Source organism: Brachycentrus maculatus, unplaced genomic scaffold, assembly GCF_059751285.1.
Source record: "Brachycentrus maculatus isolate JH-2025_06_01 unplaced genomic scaffold, ASM5975128v1 h1tg000110l, whole genome shotgun sequence".
Lineage (NCBI taxonomy): Eukaryota > Metazoa > Arthropoda > Insecta > Trichoptera > Brachycentridae > Brachycentrus > Brachycentrus maculatus.
The window spans coordinates 826,543-847,674 of record NW_028280863.1 but is presented as its reverse complement, the minus strand read 5'-3'; the positions used below and the strand labels follow the sequence as shown (position 1 = coordinate 847,674).

At 32.9% G+C, this 21,132-nt stretch overlaps 1 protein-coding gene across 5 annotated transcripts in view; it reads left to right on the top strand.

Moving 5' to 3' along the window:
• Positions 1 to 21,132, top strand: part of Arms (Ankyrin repeat-rich membrane spanning) — an 86,819-nt gene that overhangs the window by 49,022 nt on the left and 16,665 nt on the right. For 3 of the 5 annotated variants that reach the window (XM_088259149.1, XM_088259146.1, XM_088259147.1), the window contains exons 2-11: positions 14,211 to 14,342; positions 15,499 to 15,696; positions 16,016 to 16,125; positions 16,512 to 16,732; positions 17,409 to 17,566; positions 17,646 to 17,849; positions 18,362 to 18,505; positions 18,605 to 18,737; positions 18,821 to 18,985; positions 20,239 to 20,446. In XM_088259149.1, coding sequence (XP_088115275.1) covers positions 14,232 to 14,342; positions 15,499 to 15,696; positions 16,016 to 16,125; positions 16,512 to 16,732; positions 17,409 to 17,566; positions 17,646 to 17,849; positions 18,362 to 18,505; positions 18,605 to 18,737; positions 18,821 to 18,985; positions 20,239 to 20,446 — 1,652 coding nt within the window. In that variant the 5' untranslated portion in view covers positions 14,211 to 14,231. Of the gene's footprint in view, positions 1 to 9,189; positions 9,387 to 11,207; positions 11,958 to 14,210; positions 14,343 to 15,498; positions 15,697 to 16,015; positions 16,126 to 16,511; positions 16,733 to 17,408; positions 17,567 to 17,645; positions 17,850 to 18,361; positions 18,506 to 18,604; positions 18,738 to 18,820; positions 18,986 to 20,238; positions 20,447 to 21,132 lie in introns of those variants that run through there. The other 2 variants (XM_088259150.1, XM_088259145.1) reach the window with 2 other exon arrangements.

Genomic DNA, 21,132 nt, shown 5'->3' with positions numbered 1-21,132 from the left:
TTAATCCATATTTATAAGATTATTTTCAACAAAAAATATCCAGTAGGTTTTTGTTTTTAATTACTGGTGGATTTTTAAAATCTTCTTCGTGTGCCGTGTCAGATCCCCCCAACGTTGGCGATCACTGTGGCAAAGGCTTCGCGATCCTGCGCCGTCCGGAACAACTCGGCTGTCCAAACTCAAAACACAGTAAGGGGCATTTTTTGTAGTACGTTTTCTTTGCATTAAATGCAAAAAAAAACGTATTACAAAAAAATGTCCCTTGCTGTGTTTTAAGTTTGGACAGCCGAACTCCTCCACTCCTCTCATCCCGGTCCAGTCGCGAATGCGAATTTTTTTCATATGCTCCTTTATTTTTCTGAGGAAAACCTCAGAGACAAAACAATCATGTCGGATAACGGAAGGGCGGCAAAAGAGGATAAAAGTGAAGTCCCGTTTGAACTATGCCAGTCTGGAAGTTGGCCATCCACAATGACGAAGAGCTCAACAAGCTGCCCTCCAGCGTCACGACCATCGCTCAGGAAGGCGTCCTGCCCAACACCTTGGCCATTCTCCAGCCCATGGGATCAAGAGGAAGGCGTTTTAATTTGTCGGCTCATCTTTTCCCCGCTCCAGACTCGACGGCCCGAGACCGATTGACGACGCATTTATTTTTTTTATTTTTGTATATCATTATAATCATCATCCTATTATTATTATTATTATTACTATCCATGTCTTTATAAGCGCCCTTGAGGTATTATTCTACGAAAATGGCGCTATACAAATTATCCAAATTATTATTATTATATTATTATTTTTATGCAGTAGCGATCTTAACCCTTTCCGGTCCCCAAAAATTAAAATAAAAACTTTGTAGACAGTTACATTCCAATTGGAAAAATCTTTTGTCCTCTGCTCCACATACTGTTGTAATAGATACGAGTGACAAAAATGTAAGCTTAAAATTTAAATAAATAATACTAATGATGAAAAAAATGTCGAATAATATCCGACATGGGACCTAAGAGCAAAAAATCGATGTCGAATGAGATTCGACATCGATTTTTTGCTCTACCAGCCTTGTACCAGCAAGGGTTAAAAGTCACCTAGCGTATGATATTGTTATACTTTTTTATCGCATAGGATAATCGATTCTAAATATGGACAGCGTAATGTGCCACATCTTTAACTTGATATTAGTCATATTGCACTATCTAACCGCCAAGCTATAAATAAAAGTATAATCATTTTACGCCAAGTATCACTATTTTCATAAAATTTAAATGTAAACTGGTATACCTGCTATCGAGAGAACTACATTATATATCGATCTTATAGACTTGTCCTTAAAAACAAATAGAGATTTAGGTGTCTTAATTTCCACTCAAACCGTTGATTACATAGGAAAGTTAACGTTTTAACTACGCAGTGTTGATAATTTTACTTCACGACTATACGCAACTTGAGTTATCTACACCATTGTTCCGCAAAGTGTGTGCCGCGGCACACTGGTCTACCATGGTGATTAGTTGGTGTGCAGCGTAAAAAATCTAGTTTTGTGAATATAACACAATTGCTCCAAATTTTTATTGCCTGTGTTAAGTAGGCTCACATTCGCATTAAACATAGTATGTTAAATATGTTACCATAATATGATAACCATGCACCTCCGAAATTTATTAATTTGGTAGGTGTACCTTGAATAAAAAAAGTTTGCGGAACACTGATCTACACTACACAGTTAATAAGTTAAACTTCTATGGTATATGGTATGGAATCGGAGCTTAGGGCTGGAATTACAGTGAAAAGATAACGCGATAACAACGTGGTGTAGATTACATCGATTTTACTTCTGAACTTTTATTGGCATTTTGAAACCGGTTATCGATCAGATCAGTGTTATCGGGATAATCCCGAGTAATCCCGAATAAGAAAATCCATAAATGTTTGTCGTTTACCGAATGAAATGAATGTTTAAGTTATATCTAAAATACATAGTTAAAGCATTAACTTCCGTATGAAATGCCAGCCCAGGTGTTGTAAATTACAGAAGAAGATTATCACATCGCGCTTTCAACGCTGATACATTTTTGATATTTCGACCGGAAAGCATCCATCTTGTGAATCATATTGACATTCAACTGAAAGCTAAAGCTATCAAAACTTCGTGGCGAACATGAAATGTGACTTTGAGTTATATTTACGGATTAATACCGAACCAATGGAAATACTGTACCTACGTACTGTTTCATGCAGACTGTATACATTCAACGCGGAGCGATTTAATGATTTGATAATATGATGCTCGATACCGCTTTAAATGTTGTTTTTATGTATATATATATAGATATATATATATATATATATATATATATATATATATATATATATATATATATATATATATATATATATATATATATATATATATATATATATATATATATATATATATATATATATATATATATATATATATATATATATATATATATATATATATATATATATATATATATATATATATATATATATATATATATATATATATATATATATATATATATATATATATATATATATATATATATATATATATATATATATATATATATATATATATATATATATATATATATATATATATATATATATATATATATATATATATATATATATATATATATATATATATATATATATATATATATATATATATATATATATATATATATATATATATATATATATATATATATATATATATATATATATATATATATATATATATATATATATATATATATATATATATATATATATATATATATATATATATATATATATATATATATATATATATATATATATATATATATATATATATATATATATATATATATATATATATATATATATATATATATATATATATATATATATATATATATATATATATATATATATATATATATATATATATATATATATATATATATATATATATATATATATATATATATATATATATATATATATATATATATATATATATATATATATATATATATATATATATATATATATATATATATATATATATATATATATATATATATATATATATATATATACACAACTACGCCACGGCGCCGGCCGTGGCGTAGTTGAGTAGACGCTCGACTGCGAAACTGGCGTCACGGGTTCGCTTTTCCCGCCAAGTGCAAATAATCTCTGAAATATTTATTTTCAATTGGTCTGGGTGTTTCTGAAGTATTTTTCACATTTACCTTCCCTATTCTTATTATCCTACCTGTAGACAAGCATCTAAAAGTAGAAGCTTTGTATCATTATCATTAAAGTCGATAAATTTGATACAATGTTAATTGGTATGTTTATATAAAATGCACCGGTTTTATTATTCGAAATAAACCCTCAACGTGATTTGGTATATATTTTTTTTCTGGACAAATAATTTTGTTGTTCATTTATTGTATATCTAAATGTTGTATTAAATTGATTTTTTATCATATATTTCATGGATGTTTATCTAAGTAATCCATAAGACGAGTACCTACTTAAATGCCATACGTTGCCTTCCATCTCTAATTATGCACGCAGTCCGCTCAGTAGACGATTTAATGAGACCTTTATTAGTACTTCATCAATCTTGTCTTACAGTATTCGTCGCTTCAGGCGTCACTTTAAATTAATGTTTGTGAGCACTGACCCTGCACTGCTGCAAGTAGTAATGTCGAATATGCATTTATAGGGTGTAACGTGTAACCTTATCTTATGTACGGATCTGCCGGAAATAAATTGGTAGCTCCAACGGGAAACAACATGAAAATTATTTTTTATTTATTACAGATTTAGCTTTTTGCCTTCGTTTATTTCTGGTATTTTATTTTTATTTTACGCCAGACTGAGGCACGTGTTACTGTGACTCAGTCTGGTTAGATGATAAAGAAATAAAATATAAATCACACATTGCTAATATTTTTGGTTTCACAATGCCTGTGAAGCAATGAAATATATATTTTTAAAATCTATGAAACACCAATGCAACCGACAACAATAAAAATGCTTAGTACGTATGGTATATTGAAAAAAAAAAATTTCTTTGTAATGACTTAACGAACACAACCAACAAAAAACTAATAAACTGCACATAAACGATGATCGCGAATCATTAAAATAAAAATAAAAAAGCGGTACATATCGAATCAAAAATCGAATGACAGGATATTTTTTATATAAACTGGGGGGGAAAAATGTAAATGCGGGTAAGAAATGTACAAAAATATATCGGCACTGATATAATTACACGCAATGGCGGGAAAATGTTTAATCCGGGGACGTAAAATCCAGGTTTCACTGTTTTTTGTATGCTGTCTACCTTAGGATGCTTCAAGAACATCTCTCAATATATTACCAAAAATCTACGTTATCGTGCAACCCGAGTCTCTGTGTACTTAATCAGATTTAGTATAATATACTAGTACGTATTCTGACATTAATATTTCAGGGAGGTCTCTCAAAGTTCATGGATTACATTTGTAATCATTGCGACCTGTAACTTTTTCCTTTATCACAGTTTATATATTTTTTATAACCGTGTAACATTATTTTTTTTAAATATATTTGAAGTTATGAACACCTGCATCGACCAAAAAAAAAATATTTTGTTATTCATTTTTACATGGAAACTATGGATAAGACAGAATACTCACGTTGACATAATATATATGTGGTTACTAGACACTCCAAAGGGACGAGAAGAGACTACAAGATGATTGATACAAATTTTTGGGTTATTATTTCATGCGTCATTAGAATTTACTGCCAATGTTTCGTGCCACATTCCTGTGTTCATCATCGGCACTGATGTTTATCAGCTCTGAAATATCGACTAGAAGTGCTAACGACGCACCAGCTCCGATGATAGATGCTGCAATGTGGTCAGAAACGTCTGTTAGAAGTGTTAGTGATACAATGTATAACACCGAAAATTGATATATTTTTCATAAATATCAAAATTAACTCTGATAATTTAACCCAGAACGGAAAATCGGCATTCAAACCTCCAAGAAAACTTTACTTAAAAATTACAACAAAAATATGTATTAAAAATATAACGTATTATTGCTGTTGTTTGCTATATGAAAGAGATAAATGTTGGAAAACTTTATCACTTTCTACTTTTTAATTCACAGTAACTTTAATATTTGTTGATATAATATAGAACCAAAATACTAAGTATTATAGGTGATTTCAAATTTTATTGTATGCTCATGATTTTGATAAGCAATCAATCCTAGCATACACTTATATCGTTAAATGTACATATTTTGACACTTGTTATCTTTCACTATTAAATATTATTATCTTTTATAAAGTTTGGAGTAAAATTAAGCCTGAAAGTAAATACAGTTACCTATTTTTTTACCTCCACGCACAATAACTAAATTACATTACTTTTTACATGAAGGACCCTTTTTTAATATTTTTCCATTTATTTGTATGCCTATTTATTATTTTCTTATTCTTATTTGTCAATCGTATCTCAACTATTGGATGCAGGTCTCTACTATTTTTTTGCAGATTTCTCTCGTTTGGGCTTTTCCAATCCACTTACTAATAACAACGCGCGACGGGAACAATGTCATGGACCCATCTTTTCTGAGACCAGCCTATTCCTCTTTTCATGTCTAATGGTCTCCACCACAGAACTTTGGATGCCCATCTGTCCATTCCTTGTCTCGCATGACCTCCCCATTGTCATATTATTAGTCTGGCAATACGATCTACCACATTTATCCGGCGTCTGATTTCCTCATTTCTGATTCTATCTGCTTATTTACTACCCGAATATATTTATTTAAGTACCTGCCTTAATTTATTGCGAAATTTCTCACTTCACGAAGCCAGTCTGGGAATAGGTTGCGTTAGAAATAGCGGTTACTCTAATAGTTTATAAAATAATAAAATGGCCGTTGATCTGTTTCGTTGCAATTCATAACGTCCTCAAACAACACATCGCTCACTCCTTTCAACAACGTCATATATCAAAAAACTTGATTTTTCAGGAGATCGTTTTTAATGTTTAAAAATATAATAAAATGCATTAAAAATAAATATCAAGCCACTTATTGAACTTTTTACTTTGCAACAGATCTTTTTAGGTAAAACCTGAATGTTTTTTCTCCATTTGAAAAATATTTAGTGTATTTAAAAAAATAATTAAACAATACCTTTTCATCAAAATGCAAAAACAACACTTTCTACACTTTAGCGGGTAAATATTAAGTTTAAAATGTGCCGCGTTTGCTGGGATATAGTACATTTTCTGGGCATTCCGGAAACATGCACAACTGAAAATGGACGATTTTCGATATATGACGTTGAAATGAGTGAGCGATATATGATACCTACATATTTGCTGTCCATTAATTATCAAGAAATGTTTAATGATGACACCTCTGTCACTTAAATAAATCAATGAGCTCCACCCACGAACTATCAATAGATTTATTTAGCTACTTTATGAAATGTTTATTTATTTATTTGACATACATAAGCCCGTGGATTTTTTAAATTAAACTTGCGCAGTAAAAATAATTGAACGCATTTTTATACAAAACAGTTTTTTTTAATAAATGAGTTTGATAAAAAATAAAATATAATCAAACTAATGCCTTTCGAAATAAAAAGGAATCTATTAACCCTAACAAGGCTTAGAATTTTTAACATAAATGTATTTTGTATAAAGGGAAGTTTTGTGTTTTACGTTTGTGTAGTCTTGGAATAGCCGAACGTTGTCGAATATTTGTTTTGTTTTTCTCATAATGAAAAATTAAATTTTGACGCGTTTTCTTGTTGGCACTCAACTCGACTAGGTAGGTTCCAGAGCAGTCTATTTGAGAATTTAATTAAATTATGTCATTAAAGCGGATGTCATTAAATTCTACTTGGATTATTGAAAATGTTTTATAAAAATATACGAGAATCTTTTGATAGTATTTTAATTTTTATTATTTGTTGTGCTATTACTGTCTGTCCAAACCTTCTCTTAACTTTGGAGAGGATAAAACTACGAATTCTTAAGTGATGGTCATGCATTTTAATTCATTCGCAATTTTCTTTATCCACTGTCGAGTATTTATTTACTCGACAATGTAAATATGAACAATCGTAAATACGTCAAATTTCAGGACAGACAATGTTTTTTTTTCACAATTTTTCTGTGCCAGATTTTAGTAAGTAAACATAATATTATATGTAATCTAGCCGATTTGACGCGAGTAAACAACATAAGGATGATTTCCTAAAGTAGGGCGTAAACAGTAAGATGTATTGTGGGACCAGCGAAGAAATATTATTATGAAAATAAATAACTCTTCTTTCTTTCTTACAAGGAAAGTGTGTTAAGATGGTTTGGACATGTGGAACGAATAAGTGAGGAAAGAACGGTAAAAAAAATATGAAGCGAATGTAGCAGACGAAGACCGGAAGGCTTGGCTTGATCAAGTATGTCATATACATACTTGAAAGCGTTCAGGTCACGAGTCGAAGTAATCGGCGGGTATGTACGAGAAGTTGCATAAATGTGAAAGAGTCGGAGAATGTTTGCAAAGACGAAGTGGTGTGGCGTTCCATTCTCTCTGCCTAACCCTGTGGGGAAGCGACGTGATAGTTAGTTAGTTAGTTAAAATTAATAACCTAATTGACATCATCAAGCAAGTCTTCTTTTACGCAGTTTTTAGTATTAAGAGGTAACAAAACATAACTCATAAGTTGATATATAGACATTGTTTTGATGATATGCGTTTATGTTCATATTTTGTAAACTTGATCACCAGTGATCACATGAATGGTGAATATAACACGCTCTGATTGAAAAGTACAGGCTCAAACTTCATTAGATAGTAGTTATTTCTATCAGCACGCTGCAGCAATTCTTTAGATAAGAATAACTCGATACAAAGCAGTAACAGTTTGCCAAGATCGTTATATCTACACAATTTTATGTTTTCGGTCCATTCTTACTCATTGGCAACTTTGCGAAAAAAAATGTCTAGATATATTATCTGAAATTAGTCAAGGTCATAATTAGCTAGATATCAATATATTTAAATCAATCTATACTAAATATTTTATACCTGGAATTTTAAAATGGAAATATAATGATTGAATTAGTTGTGAATCGAACCAGGGTCTCGTGTGTACCCCGGAGACAGACATAACCACTAAATCAACCTAAAATAAAATATTATTCAATATTACAATAATTTTCTTTTCTAATAAAAATTATTTATCTTCCTATAATTTCTTCTATTTTAAATATAATATAACCACAAGTTTTTCTTGATAACTGATAGATATTTTCTAGTAATACCCCGTTAACCTGTTTTAATTCTAATAAATAACATTTTTTCTTTTTTTCTGATTCTTAGGTTTTGCGGTACTGGAGGTGGAATATAAAAAAAATCATATTTAAAATGTAATACGAATAAGAATAAAAGATTCAAGTTGATATTGTATGAATAGAGTTTCAAGATCGATAATTCACGTACAAGGAATGTGATCAATAGGGAAAAACAGATTTACAATGACTAATAGTTACCACATAGAAGCCAAGAAGAATGATTAATTAATATTTTTGTTTTCGAATGTTATATCATATGTATTTCATATGTATAATCATCAATATTTGAAAAATCATCAATTGGTCACATAATCATCAATCAGCGAAAAACAAAATCATCAACTACTTTGTCATTTTATTTATAGAAAGAGACGGTTAAAATTTTCAAAAGAAAATTTATTTAATGTTATATTGAATATCAAAATAGAAAAATGTTATTTAAGAAAATTTGGAGGAAAAAAAAAACATAAGTTTTATCGACTTATCAGATTATCTTGTGTTTTTTTTTACCGTTCTAAAAAGTAGAATGTGCTTAATATAGTTATATGTTTAAATGCATATTACGCAACTATTTTTACGCAGCATATTTTTGGCATTTCGTTATACATATTCCCTGCAACAAAGTGGCAGCAACACAACCCGGAACTGTCAATACATTCCTCATTCGTTGCACTATTCCAATAGATGTTCGGTAGTGATAATGTGATATCTCCTCTTGTACTAATGTGCTAGCAGTTTGTCTTTAGTATCTCTGTATCTCTCCTTTGGTGCACGAGTCGTGGGCAAGACAGTCGCGGGCGTTCCCGACTCCAAATCATACATTATTCTTAGCTTCAGTCTTTCGACTGAACACGTTCGATTGTGTCTGTCGGTCATTTTGTGTAATGTTACTAGTGATACCATGCTGTCCACCGATATTGTGGCGGGAACGGTCTCCAAGAGTTTGAGTCTGCTCAGTAGAAGCAGTTTAAATCCCGTACGTTTTTATTCATAAATTTTTAAAAAATGCAAAGGTGGTGATCGTCAAGATTTTTACAAAAAATATGTTTTCGAACGGTCATCTTTTATTTAAAAACGATGACCACGAAAATATAACGAAATAAGATTCAATATTTTTTCTATGGAAATTATTATTCAGATATTTCTTATTTTGTTTCGCGAAAACAGAACATTTCATTAGCAGGTTTAGCTACACAAGTATGATAACATTTTTTCTTTTTTTTTTTGCAAGTTGGTCAATTTAACAATTGTTTATTTAATCTTACTCATATTCAGAAAACAAAATTTTCAAGCGAAGTTTAATTGTTTTTAAAGATCTTTTATTTCTTAATAAAAATGTAACTTTGTTTTAAAATCACTATAAATATTTTATTATAACTTAATTATAATGTCTACCGGTTTTGAAGCTAACCGCTTCTTAGCTTCGAAACCGGTAGACATTATAATTAAGTTATAATAAAATATTTAAAGTGATTTTAAAACAAAGTTACATTTTAATTAGAAAATGGAAAATCACAAAGTTAGTACTTCAAATATAAATTATAATCTTTTATTTCATTTAACCAGATTTTTTAATAAAAATTTTTTGAAAACTGACAAAGCTGCTAGAAACTATTACTCATAATAATAGAATGCTTCGGTCTTATCTAATAGATCATTTATTTTCTTCTCCTTTTTCAATTAGCCTTTATGTCGTATTTAGATTTATTACCTTTGATAATTATTTAAATTAATATCAATATATTTGATATTAATCCACTATAATGGTTTTCAATATCTATAACCTGATATTGCACCATTCAACCACAAACGTATTGTTTGATAGTAATAATAATTATTCGTGTTTACGATATATTGTTTAATATTTAGTTAGTCGTAAATAAGTCTTGGAGCGGCATAGTGAAATATGCCACGTTTGGCTGTCGCTCAAATAATATTAGTGGTAGGTTTTCATATTTTATCACATTAATTTTGATACTAAACTGACCGGAATATCGTCGAAACCCTTTGAATTTCTTTCACATAAATACGTGCATAATATACTATGAACACATTCGTTATCGATGGTTCTCTCGTTTATCTGTAATACATAGTGTAAATTTATTTGTATTCGATTATTATACAGATGCTTGAGAAAATTATGGAATTTATTTTTTTAAACTAAATTTAAATCAAGAGATACGCTCAATATTGATTTTTGAAACCGACCTGCTTAATACAATATTTGGCCAAGTTATTGGGTTTTTTTTAAACTTAATTTTATTATCGTTACATAAATGTTCGTTGATTTTATATTATTATTAGTTACCAATGTTGACGATGATGTGATTAAGTGTTTGAGTCTATATTTACGTTTAAAAGTTAAATGTATGTATTGTAGCATTTTTAAACCAAAAGACTGATCTTACGCTAGCAATTGGCACTGGGTAGTAAACAAGTTGTAAATTATTTAAAACTTTGATTAAACGTTGATTATATGACTGTTTCAGTCTAAGTCTTAACATAATCTGTGGGTCTTTAAATGACACAAATTACTTATTTATGTTGCAATTAAACCGAATAATCCGTCCCAATATGCCGAATATTCGAATAATTACTGAATATTCGGTGTATGTCTATTTATCCAATAAAAGCGTATTTTCAAAAATAAACAGGTTATTTCTACAGATTAGTTCCTTCTCAGTAGTACTACTTGTATTTCGATGTATTGTGTCTGTTTCAGGGTATTTTTTTGTTCTTTTGATCGTATGCTAATTAGATCCGACTAAAGGATAAATAAATGCATTCAGATCAAAAAAATACGACCGATATTGTTATTTCGCTTCAAAGAAGCACCAGTTCGGCAAAGATCAATCGTAAAAGACGCAATGCTCCGACCCTCCGCAGTGTGAAGAGTGAGTAATGAACGCGAGTGATTTCAATGTCAGCCGAGAAAGATAAGAGGTACGCGCACGTGAGGAAGCTGGTTGCCGCCCTTCACACGCCGGTCAATGTCTCCCGCCCTCCTCTCGAGGCCGAGCACTCCCCCGAGGGCTCGCCGATCGCGTTCGGCGAACACCACTCGGATCAGCTACCGGTACTTCGAGAGGAATCATCGGCTCTGAGCTCCCGAGTCGCCAGTGCCGCTTCAATTTCCGGCTCGCTTCGAGAGACGCCCCCGCGGCAGGAAAAGCCCGTCCTCGGGGTGACCACCCAACAATCGTTGCCTATCGACTTGGGCGTACAGAGGAGGCGCTCGTGCCACGATGACGTCCAAAGCGACGAAATGGACCGGGAAAGCGACGTCATCGCTCCCAGCCACAAGAGGAACAAGAGCAACAGCATATGCGTGTCGTCGGAGACCAGCCGGCTGACGCAGGCGCGGCGCAAGGGAGCGTCCTTCCTCCACATCCACATGCCGGATATCGGGGTGTCGGGACCGCACTCCGCCGGCTCGCACTTCCACATCCCCACCTTCACGATCACGGCGCCGGAGTCCGCCTCCCGCAAGCTCAGTAGCGCCTTCCACGGCCTCGGGGCCTTCGCCATGCGCCGACACTCCAACACGGTCAGTGGAAGACTCTTCCCTGTAACCGAGCATTGTGCCTAACCAGGGGGCTCGGAGAACGATGCAAACTCGACTCGCGCGACTCTAGCCCTGCGGTTTCGTCTCGAAAGTTGATGGTTTGTTTCGTAATTTGAGCCTTCGTGATTTCTAGAGCTGAAATATCGCCAGACTTTGCTTATGCAAATGAGTTTTGTAGGTGCCGAATGAGCTATGTTTTATGTAGTATCGAGCTTATTTCACGATCGTGAATTTTACGAATAAACATCTGAGATGCATTTTTTTCTACTAATAGCATGATAATCCATTAACCCGTTATAACAATTATTATTTTTACAAGTATTTTCAATATGATATTACGTACATTAGTAAGTATACTCGAGAGCGGTCCAAGGTAGTCCCTTGTGTTCGCTATTCACGTGACGCATATTCTATAAAATCATAATTTTTGTAAATTAATGATTATGTTTACCTACTTACCATGTTTTCCAATATATAAATGATAATACGTCTCAGAACACGAATTTTAATTTACGAATTAGAATATTTAATTCACTTAAAATGTGTCAGAAACGTTTAGCTCGGTGTGTTTTTAGCTTTATGCTTATTATTGATTGAAGTTAGAATTGCCACTAACCAAACACAGGCGGCAATAATTATGTGTCGTGAAAACTAAATAGGTTTATTTTTTGTGTAATTACGGCAGCATTTCCGTCTGTAAGTGGGTACTGGGTGCTTCGCAAGTATTTGTAAATAAGTCATATTTAACTCTATTATTATCCATATTTAGGAAATATTTAATTTTCGTTCAGTTATCCGCTTAGATAATAATTACATATTAAGGGCCATGTCAACGTGTTTTTTTCCAAATATATTTATTTTCTCATAAGTTTTTTTTTTATTTTTCTATGATGTATTTATAAAATTAGAAAAATAAATTAAAAATATATATAACCTTGAATCAAATTTGATTAACGTTCTTATTACTTATAATTTTTTATTAAAATGTTAGATTTTTATAGCAGTTATTTACTTTATAAAAACTTGGTTCATGGTTTTAAATGCTTTTTATTCAATTAAATTTTATAAATATGTAATTGGTATTAGTATTTGTAAGAGTTTATGGTTATAGAAATATCTGTAAAAATGCTTTATTGGATTAGAAATATACATATATTTTTTATTATCATCCCAGTTAATCTTAAAGTATTCTATAAATTATTTTGATTATCATATGTTCATATTATCAACAATATTTTTTTATTAGATGTTCTTTTAGTATTTAATGTATATTTTGCTATTATCTTTTAAATTTTATATTCTAATGATTTGGAAAATTTATTTAGGTCTCTACCGTACAATACAATTGTGTGTTTAATTTGTTCACCAAAACATTTAATTTAGACCACAATTATGAAATATATCTGTGTTGTTTTTATATCATGTTAGTGATGTTCTGTGTCAATTTAACAAAGTATCTACAATTAAATACGTTAGCGGCGTTTTGAAATAAACTGTGTGGGTGTGATTTTCTGGCACAATGTTCATGTATAGCAGTTGGAGATTCTCCGTTAGGTACATCTCTTCATTGTAGTGTTTAATGACCTCTATCGATTCCCTCCATTAAAAACACAAACAAATATCGAGCAGTCGTACAAGTTTGATATTAAACTCACTGCTGTGTTTGTTTGATAATAATAAACATCAGTGTAAAGAGTTGTATACAGATGTCGCAGAAATTTGGACCAATATCAAAAGTCATGGAGAAAAGTCATCACAGTGTCTGAGCCGAAATCCTTCGTTTTATTTTGTAATATATTTTCTGCTTTTGATTTCCCTTTTATTGTAATTTTTCTGGTTTGATTTTGCATTGTTTTTTGTTTCGATAACTTGCATATTTGATTTGTGTGAATAGCATTAACCAGAAAAAAATTACAATCTTGATTGAATGAAAATAGCATAATAATTGTGTGTTATTATGTATCACTTCATGTATTATTTATAAATTTCATACTAATAATGGTTGTAGGTATATTGCTATATTGAATAACTGAATAAAGTAATAAATGATAATTTTAAAAAAATATATAAGCTTTATCTGAAATTATTTTATAAATTAATATAAAAAGTGTTTTTTTTTTATTAATTAGAATTTTTATTAATATCTTTTTTAATTTTTATTAATTTCTTTGCTTGTTATATAGCTATTTTATAATTGCAGTGTACTAAAGTGTGTTTTTCTTTACTCATTTGCAGAGCCTGCATCGTTCAGAATCCATGGTTTCTCTCTGCTTCCGAACTCTTTCCAATTTCATCACCGAAGATAACCTCAATGGCCTTCAATCATTTCTTAGCAGTAAACAAATCCAAATAGATGACAGAGATGAGGTAATCCTACTCAAATAAGATCAGTCATTTAAACTATATAACAATCTATGCGAACAATGATGAATGCCACATTTTAGCTTATGTAGTGTTTAGAATGGGAAGGTTGTTGAGAAAAAAAACTGAAGGTGAGATAGGGTATTATAGATCAGAATCACAAATAATATAAACAAATTGAACTACGTATGTAATATATAACAACATAATTACATATATAAAACTAATAAGTTTATACAATGTCTTTATATATTGTATAATTATTGTATGGATTTTTTTTTCTTGTCTGCATCTGATAATGCCTAGGGAACTGCCTTAAAATTAATTCAGAATAAATAATCTAAATTTTAGTATACCTGTTTCCAATATGTAGTTATTGTTACATCCGCAATGTTAACTATGAATTATTTTAACCCTTTAGCACTTGGGTGCCGCCAGCATCCATGGTTTGCATATTAACACATTTCAGACGGATATTTCTTACGCCTGCAGACCTCTGGCAATGGGATTTGATAATTATGTACATATAGTTAAGACTTTAACAATGAGATTGGTATTTAATATTCATATAAAAACATTGGATAATTCTTTCTTTTCTACCTTTGAAATGAGGCCAGCGCAGAAGGTATAAATACCTTCCCGTCCTTAAGCATCAATCGACCGAACGGGTAAAAATACCTTTCCCGTCCGAAGTGTGTCAAGTGCCACCGTTAACATGCTAATAATATAACCAATAAAATGTACTTAATAGGGCAAACCAATAGGCTTAATAAGCCTCTTGCGCGACAAGAAAATAAAATCTTATTAATCAATATTGTCAGTTTATTGTTTTTTTTTTTATATTTCAATATCTAAACCAGTCATGTTGTCAGTAAAATTAAAGAAAAATAAGTTTAAAAATGCCTAAAGTTAGCTAACATGTACATACCAAAAAACTTTTGACTGCAAATGGTTAAAATCTTTTTATTGGATCAGTGTCATGTTTTTGTTTCTTTCTGACGAATATCTGTCATTTTTTATGCACCAAAAAAAATGTAGTAAATTCATATAGCTAGATGTACCATGTTATGATAGGGAAACACATAAAATGTAGCATAGCTAAGAATATAAAATTTAATATCTAAAAAATTATATAGCCTATGATATAACTCTTGGTTTTAAGAATGGCACGACAGCGCTCATGGTGGCATGCCAATATGGGCGGCCGTCGATGGTGTCAGAACTCCTGGCTCATGGAGCAGATCCCAGTGCGGAAGATAACGACGGGTGGACGGCTCTTCTTCTAGCCGCCAAACACGGACGCACCAACATCTGCTCCGACCTCCTGGACCATGGAGCTAATATACACCAAAGGGAAATGGTAAATTATGCACACTTTTCATTTCTAGATAACACTTCAATATCTCATCCTGTATTTTTATCAAAGCGAAAATAGAAAAGTTAATTTTCAAGAAAAAGTAGTGTTAGATGTGACTGCAAGATGTGTCCTCATGTAATATCTTTGCCGTAAAAAAAGGTGTATTTTTTTTATTTAACAAAACACATACATATTTTAATGCAATGTTTTGTCAAGATTGCAAAGCAATTTGTGAATAACTTTAGGAGATTTGTGATTTTGTATGAACGAGCATTTACATTTTTATTTTTGATTTCATCAATGTATGTTTTTTGTCGCGCAGGGGGGCTGGACTCCCCTAATGTGGGCATCATACAAGGGTCATCAAGATGTTGTTAATCTGCTCTTGGAAAAGGGGGCTGACGTGAATGCTCATGGAAATTATCATATTAGGTAAGTTAGTTTATTCAATTAACGTAAATAAAATCTATTATCAAATTTCAGTTTTTTTCATGAACTCTGTACAGCTCCTTTTAAACGCCAACCTTGAGCAAGCCTGCCGGAAAGCATACGGAGTACATAACCTAGCGATCCGAATCGCCTTTTCTCTAAGGAAAGGCGATTCAGTTGTGACCATAGATTGCTGCTTGCTACTCCTTATTTTCTTAAATTCAAATGATATTCAAATGATAGATAAATTCTGTAAATGCTCAGACCTCTATATTCCTTTCCCAAAAAATATCATATCTTTGTCTGCACTGAGAAAACAATTAAAATCGTGTTCAGCATGTTTCAGAAATATCATTTTGAAGATATGTAATTATGTGGATCTGTTTCAGTTCACTGGTATGGGCGGCAGGACGCGGGCATTCAGGCATCGTGGAGCGGCTGCTGGCGCACGGGGCGCGGCCCAACAGCGGGGACAAGTACGGCACCACGGCGCTCGTGTGGGCGGCGCGACGCGGCGACGCGACTGCCGTGCGCGCTCTGCTGCAGGCCGGCGCCACACCCGACCAGGCCGGCATGTACTCCTGGACCGCCCTGCTGCAGGCCACACAAGGTTCACTTTCCTAGCCTTCTTCTCTAGCCTTCTTTCCTCCACTGCTGGATATAGGCCTCTTCCGTATCCTTCTATTTCCTTCGTTTAGTTGCTGTTTGCAGCCAGTTTCTACCCCCCACTGTGGCTATGTCAAACCATATTTTTTATTCCCCCAAGGTCTCCATCTCAATAATTTTGGTGTCCATATTGTGGGGTCCTGTCTCGCAACATGTCCACCTCATTGCCACTTAAGTCTTGCCACGCAATCCATGATATCCGTAATTTTGGTTCTTTTTTCATATTTTGAAAATGTATGTGATTACTGCTTACAAGACTAAAAAAAGAAAATTAACATTTTGCAAATATTATTCGCATATGTATATTCCCAGGTATATATTTATTAAAGCAACTGTAGTGTTCAATATGTTTATTGCTTCCTTATTTTTGTAATCATGGCTAAATCAAATCATCGGAATCTGAATTGACGTTGGATTACCACCAACAGTAAACAGATAACGCATTATGCAATTTAGTACAAAACATCAGCAAAAAATGCTAAAGACACACGACACAATAGCCCAGAAATACTGTCATTAAGTACAATTTATTTCACTTTTTGAATATTGCATTTTTATTGCTGACTTTGCTAGTTTTAACTTAGAATATTAATATTTTCATGTTTATCTTTTCGTTTCAGGAAACCATATAGAAATAGTACAAATGTTATTAGAGCACAAGCCCAATGTTAATGCTTTAGATAAAGATGGATGTACGGCTCTTGCGATAGCTTGTAAGGATGGTTATTATGAAATAGCCGCAGCTCTCCTTAATAGCGGTGCTTACATCAATATTCAGGTATCATATGATGACTCTCAAACATTATAATCTATGTATTTTGTTTCCAATTTTCCACTTATACTCCGTTTACTTCCAGGACCGTGGTGGGGACACTTGCCTTATTCACGCTGTTAAAGGAGGGCATAGGACTGTAGTTGAAGCTTTACTTAAGAAATACGCCGATGTTGATGTTTTAGGCAAAGATAGAAAGACTGCTGTGTATACTGCCGTAGAAAAGGGACAAACTGCCATTTTAAAGTTATTGTTACAATCAAACCCAGATCTTGAATTATCTACTAAGGTAAATGAATATCCTAGATTATTTTTTTAAAGTTCATGAGACTTACATTGTGACAATGAATTTTTCAACTTACACAAGCTTGTACAAGTATCAAACTAAAAGTGCTACAACCATCACTTCTAATCTCCCTCTCCTCTTCTCGATTAATTACTCTTTTACTTATACTCTGAGCTTTTTCATTTTTCATATCATAATAAACATATTCAACCATAGTGTTGAGTGCGTAGGCACCATTGCGTAGTTGGATAGATGCTCGACTACGAAACTACCGTTGCGGGTTTAATTCCCGCCAATCGCAAAATTAATTTAAAAAATATTTATGTTAAATTCATTTGAGTTATTGCGATATGTTTTTCACATCCACCCTCATACCTTTAGACATGCCTAAAAAAAAGATTTACAGGAAAGAAAGGATCATAGAATCTTGTTCAGAAAGATTATAAAATTATGTTTGCCGATTTTTTGCTACATGTCGGCAAAAATATTAATAATGTACACATTTTTATTTGTAGGATGGGGATACTCCTTTGCTCAGAGCCGTTAGGTCACGTAATGCCGATATGGTTCAATTATTATTGGATAAAAAAGCTAGAGTTAATGCCGCTGATAAAAAAGGAGATACATGTCTACACATCGCTATGAGAGCTCGCTCTAAGGTAATTTACCATATCTGACTGCTATAGTTATATACTTATCTATTTTATGTCTAAAGTTTATATCATATCAAAGTATTACATATATGTGTTCTGTTTTAGGCCATTGTTGAAATTCTCCTTAGAAACCCAAAACACAGCCAGTTACTGTATCGGCCTAACCGAGCCCAGGAAACCCCCTACAATATAGATATGAACTATCCAAAGACTATTTTAGGACAGATATTTGGAGCACGTGAGTTGCGATACAAAAACACCTTATAGCGCCGCAATATGTGTACAAAAATTGTGTTTAACATTGCTTGTCGATATTTTTAGGCCGACTGAATACAAATGAAGACAATGAAAGCTTATTAGGATATGAATTGTATAGTAGTGCTCTTGCGGATATGCTATCGGAGCCGAGCCTTTCAATGCCGATAACGGTCGGTCTGTTTGCTCGATGGGGTTCTGGGAAATCATTCCTGCTCAATAAACTTAGAGGTAATATTATGCATAGTGTGTATACTATTTTTTTGTTAAATTATCACACGTTTAATAATAATCATCATCTCGAAACTTTACACCATAGAGGTAAAGTACCCTAAAAATTATCTCATTGCTAATTCCTCTTGTAATCCCTTGCTACTGACAATCTTTCCCCTGAACCCTGCATCCTCTCTTTCCTTATCCACTACTGTAAATGACTAACATGCCCGGTGTTTTTTAACACCCCTAAGGTATATGTTTTTTATGAATACTCTGTCTTGTTAACAGGAGAACTGCTCTCCCAAGCAAATTCTTCATTGATACAGGTCATCAGTAAAAAAATGTCACGATTAATTACTAATAACAGAGTTTATAAAATTGTTAATGAATATCAAGTACGGTGTTTGAAAATGATACGGAATGCATTGAAACACATCGCTCACTCCTTTCAAGAACGTCATAAATCAAAAAACTTGATTTTTCAGGAGATCGTTTTTAAAATTTATAAATAAAATACAATGTATTAAAAATAAATATCAAGCCACTAATTAAACTTTTTACTATGCTATAGATCTTTTTAGGTAGAACCTGAAGGTTTTTTCTCCATTTGAAAAATATTTAGTATATTTAAAAAAATAATAAAATAATACATTTTCTTAAAAATACAAAAATTACACTTTCTGCTCTGTAGCGGGTAAATATTAAGTTTAAAATATGCCTCTTTTGCTGGGATATAGTACATTTCCTGGACATTCCGAAAACATGCACAACTGAAAATTGCCGATTTTTGATTTATGACGTTCTTGAAAGGAGTGAGCGACATGTCACAATGGATTTTAAGAAAAAGTGGTATTTACCAACTGAAATCTTAACACACTTGGGACAGAAAAGGTACTTCTACCCGCTTAGTCGATTGATGCTTAATGACGGGAAGGGTATTTTCACTTTCTGCCCCGGCCTCATTTCAAAGGCAGAAAAGAAGGAATTATCTAATGTTTTATATGAATATTATATACTAATCTCTTTGTTAAGGTCTTGACTATATGTACACAATTATCAAATCCCGTCGCCAGCGGTGCACAGGCGTAAAAATACCCATCCGAAATCTGTTAACATTTCACTCAAAATGGTCAGGAGACATTCGAAATGTGGGTATTCTTCGACTTCCATGGGCAGCAATGAAAACTAATGATGGTGCTATGTCTCTCGTCTGAAATGTGTTAATTGAAAATGAATGTGGATTATTTATCGAGTGGGTGTTCTTGCAGAGGAAATGAAGAACTTTGCCCGGCAGTGGGTGGAGGTGGGGTGGAGCTGGAACTGGGCCGTGGGCTGGGGAGTGTGGCACGCGGCCATGCTGGGCGGGCTGCTGGCCGTGCTGGTCGGCGCCTCCTGGCTGCTGGCCGTGGCCCTCACGGCCCTGCTCTTCGTGCTCCTCTACGTCCTGTTGCTCGCCCTGTGGTACGCCAGTCTCAAGTGAGTCAACACACAAACCGTCGCTTTCACTCAGAAAAGGATTAACCAACATAATTTTTTTTCATTCAAACCCTTACCCACACTCCAACGGTGCATAGGGCACTGCATCGTATAAATGCAGTGTTATCTTGATTGTTAACACATGAAGGAAAGGTGATCGGCCCTCCGCTTCAGGTACCAGTCCAGTGTTATATTGAATAAATATTAGAATGAAAAAAATCACTTACATTTATTTGACCCCCCCCTCCTGATAATCTGAGAGTGGATATTACAATTGTTATGTGTGCTAAGGTGTTCAAGAAAAATGTAAAGCACCAGTGAGGCGATGTTTTGTTTAAATGGTGCTATATAAATTACAACATCTCCAAATACTTGTTCACAAATCCGGATTTTCTCCGCTTAGGAGCTATTTTAAACAATTTTGACATTTTTTGTCCACCCCCATGGTGTAATCGTTAGCATGCTTAGCTACCGTGCTGGAGGTCCCGAGTTCGATTCCCAGATTCGATACACTCTAATATTTATTTAATTTTACCCTGGACTAGTCCCTGAAGCGCAGAAGTTGCCTTGCCTTCGTGTAAGAAACAATAAAAATAACACTGTGTTAATATGATGCAGTGCCCTATGCACCATTGGGTGCGGACAAGGGTTAGAAAAAAATTGTATAAATTAGCCAATACAATACT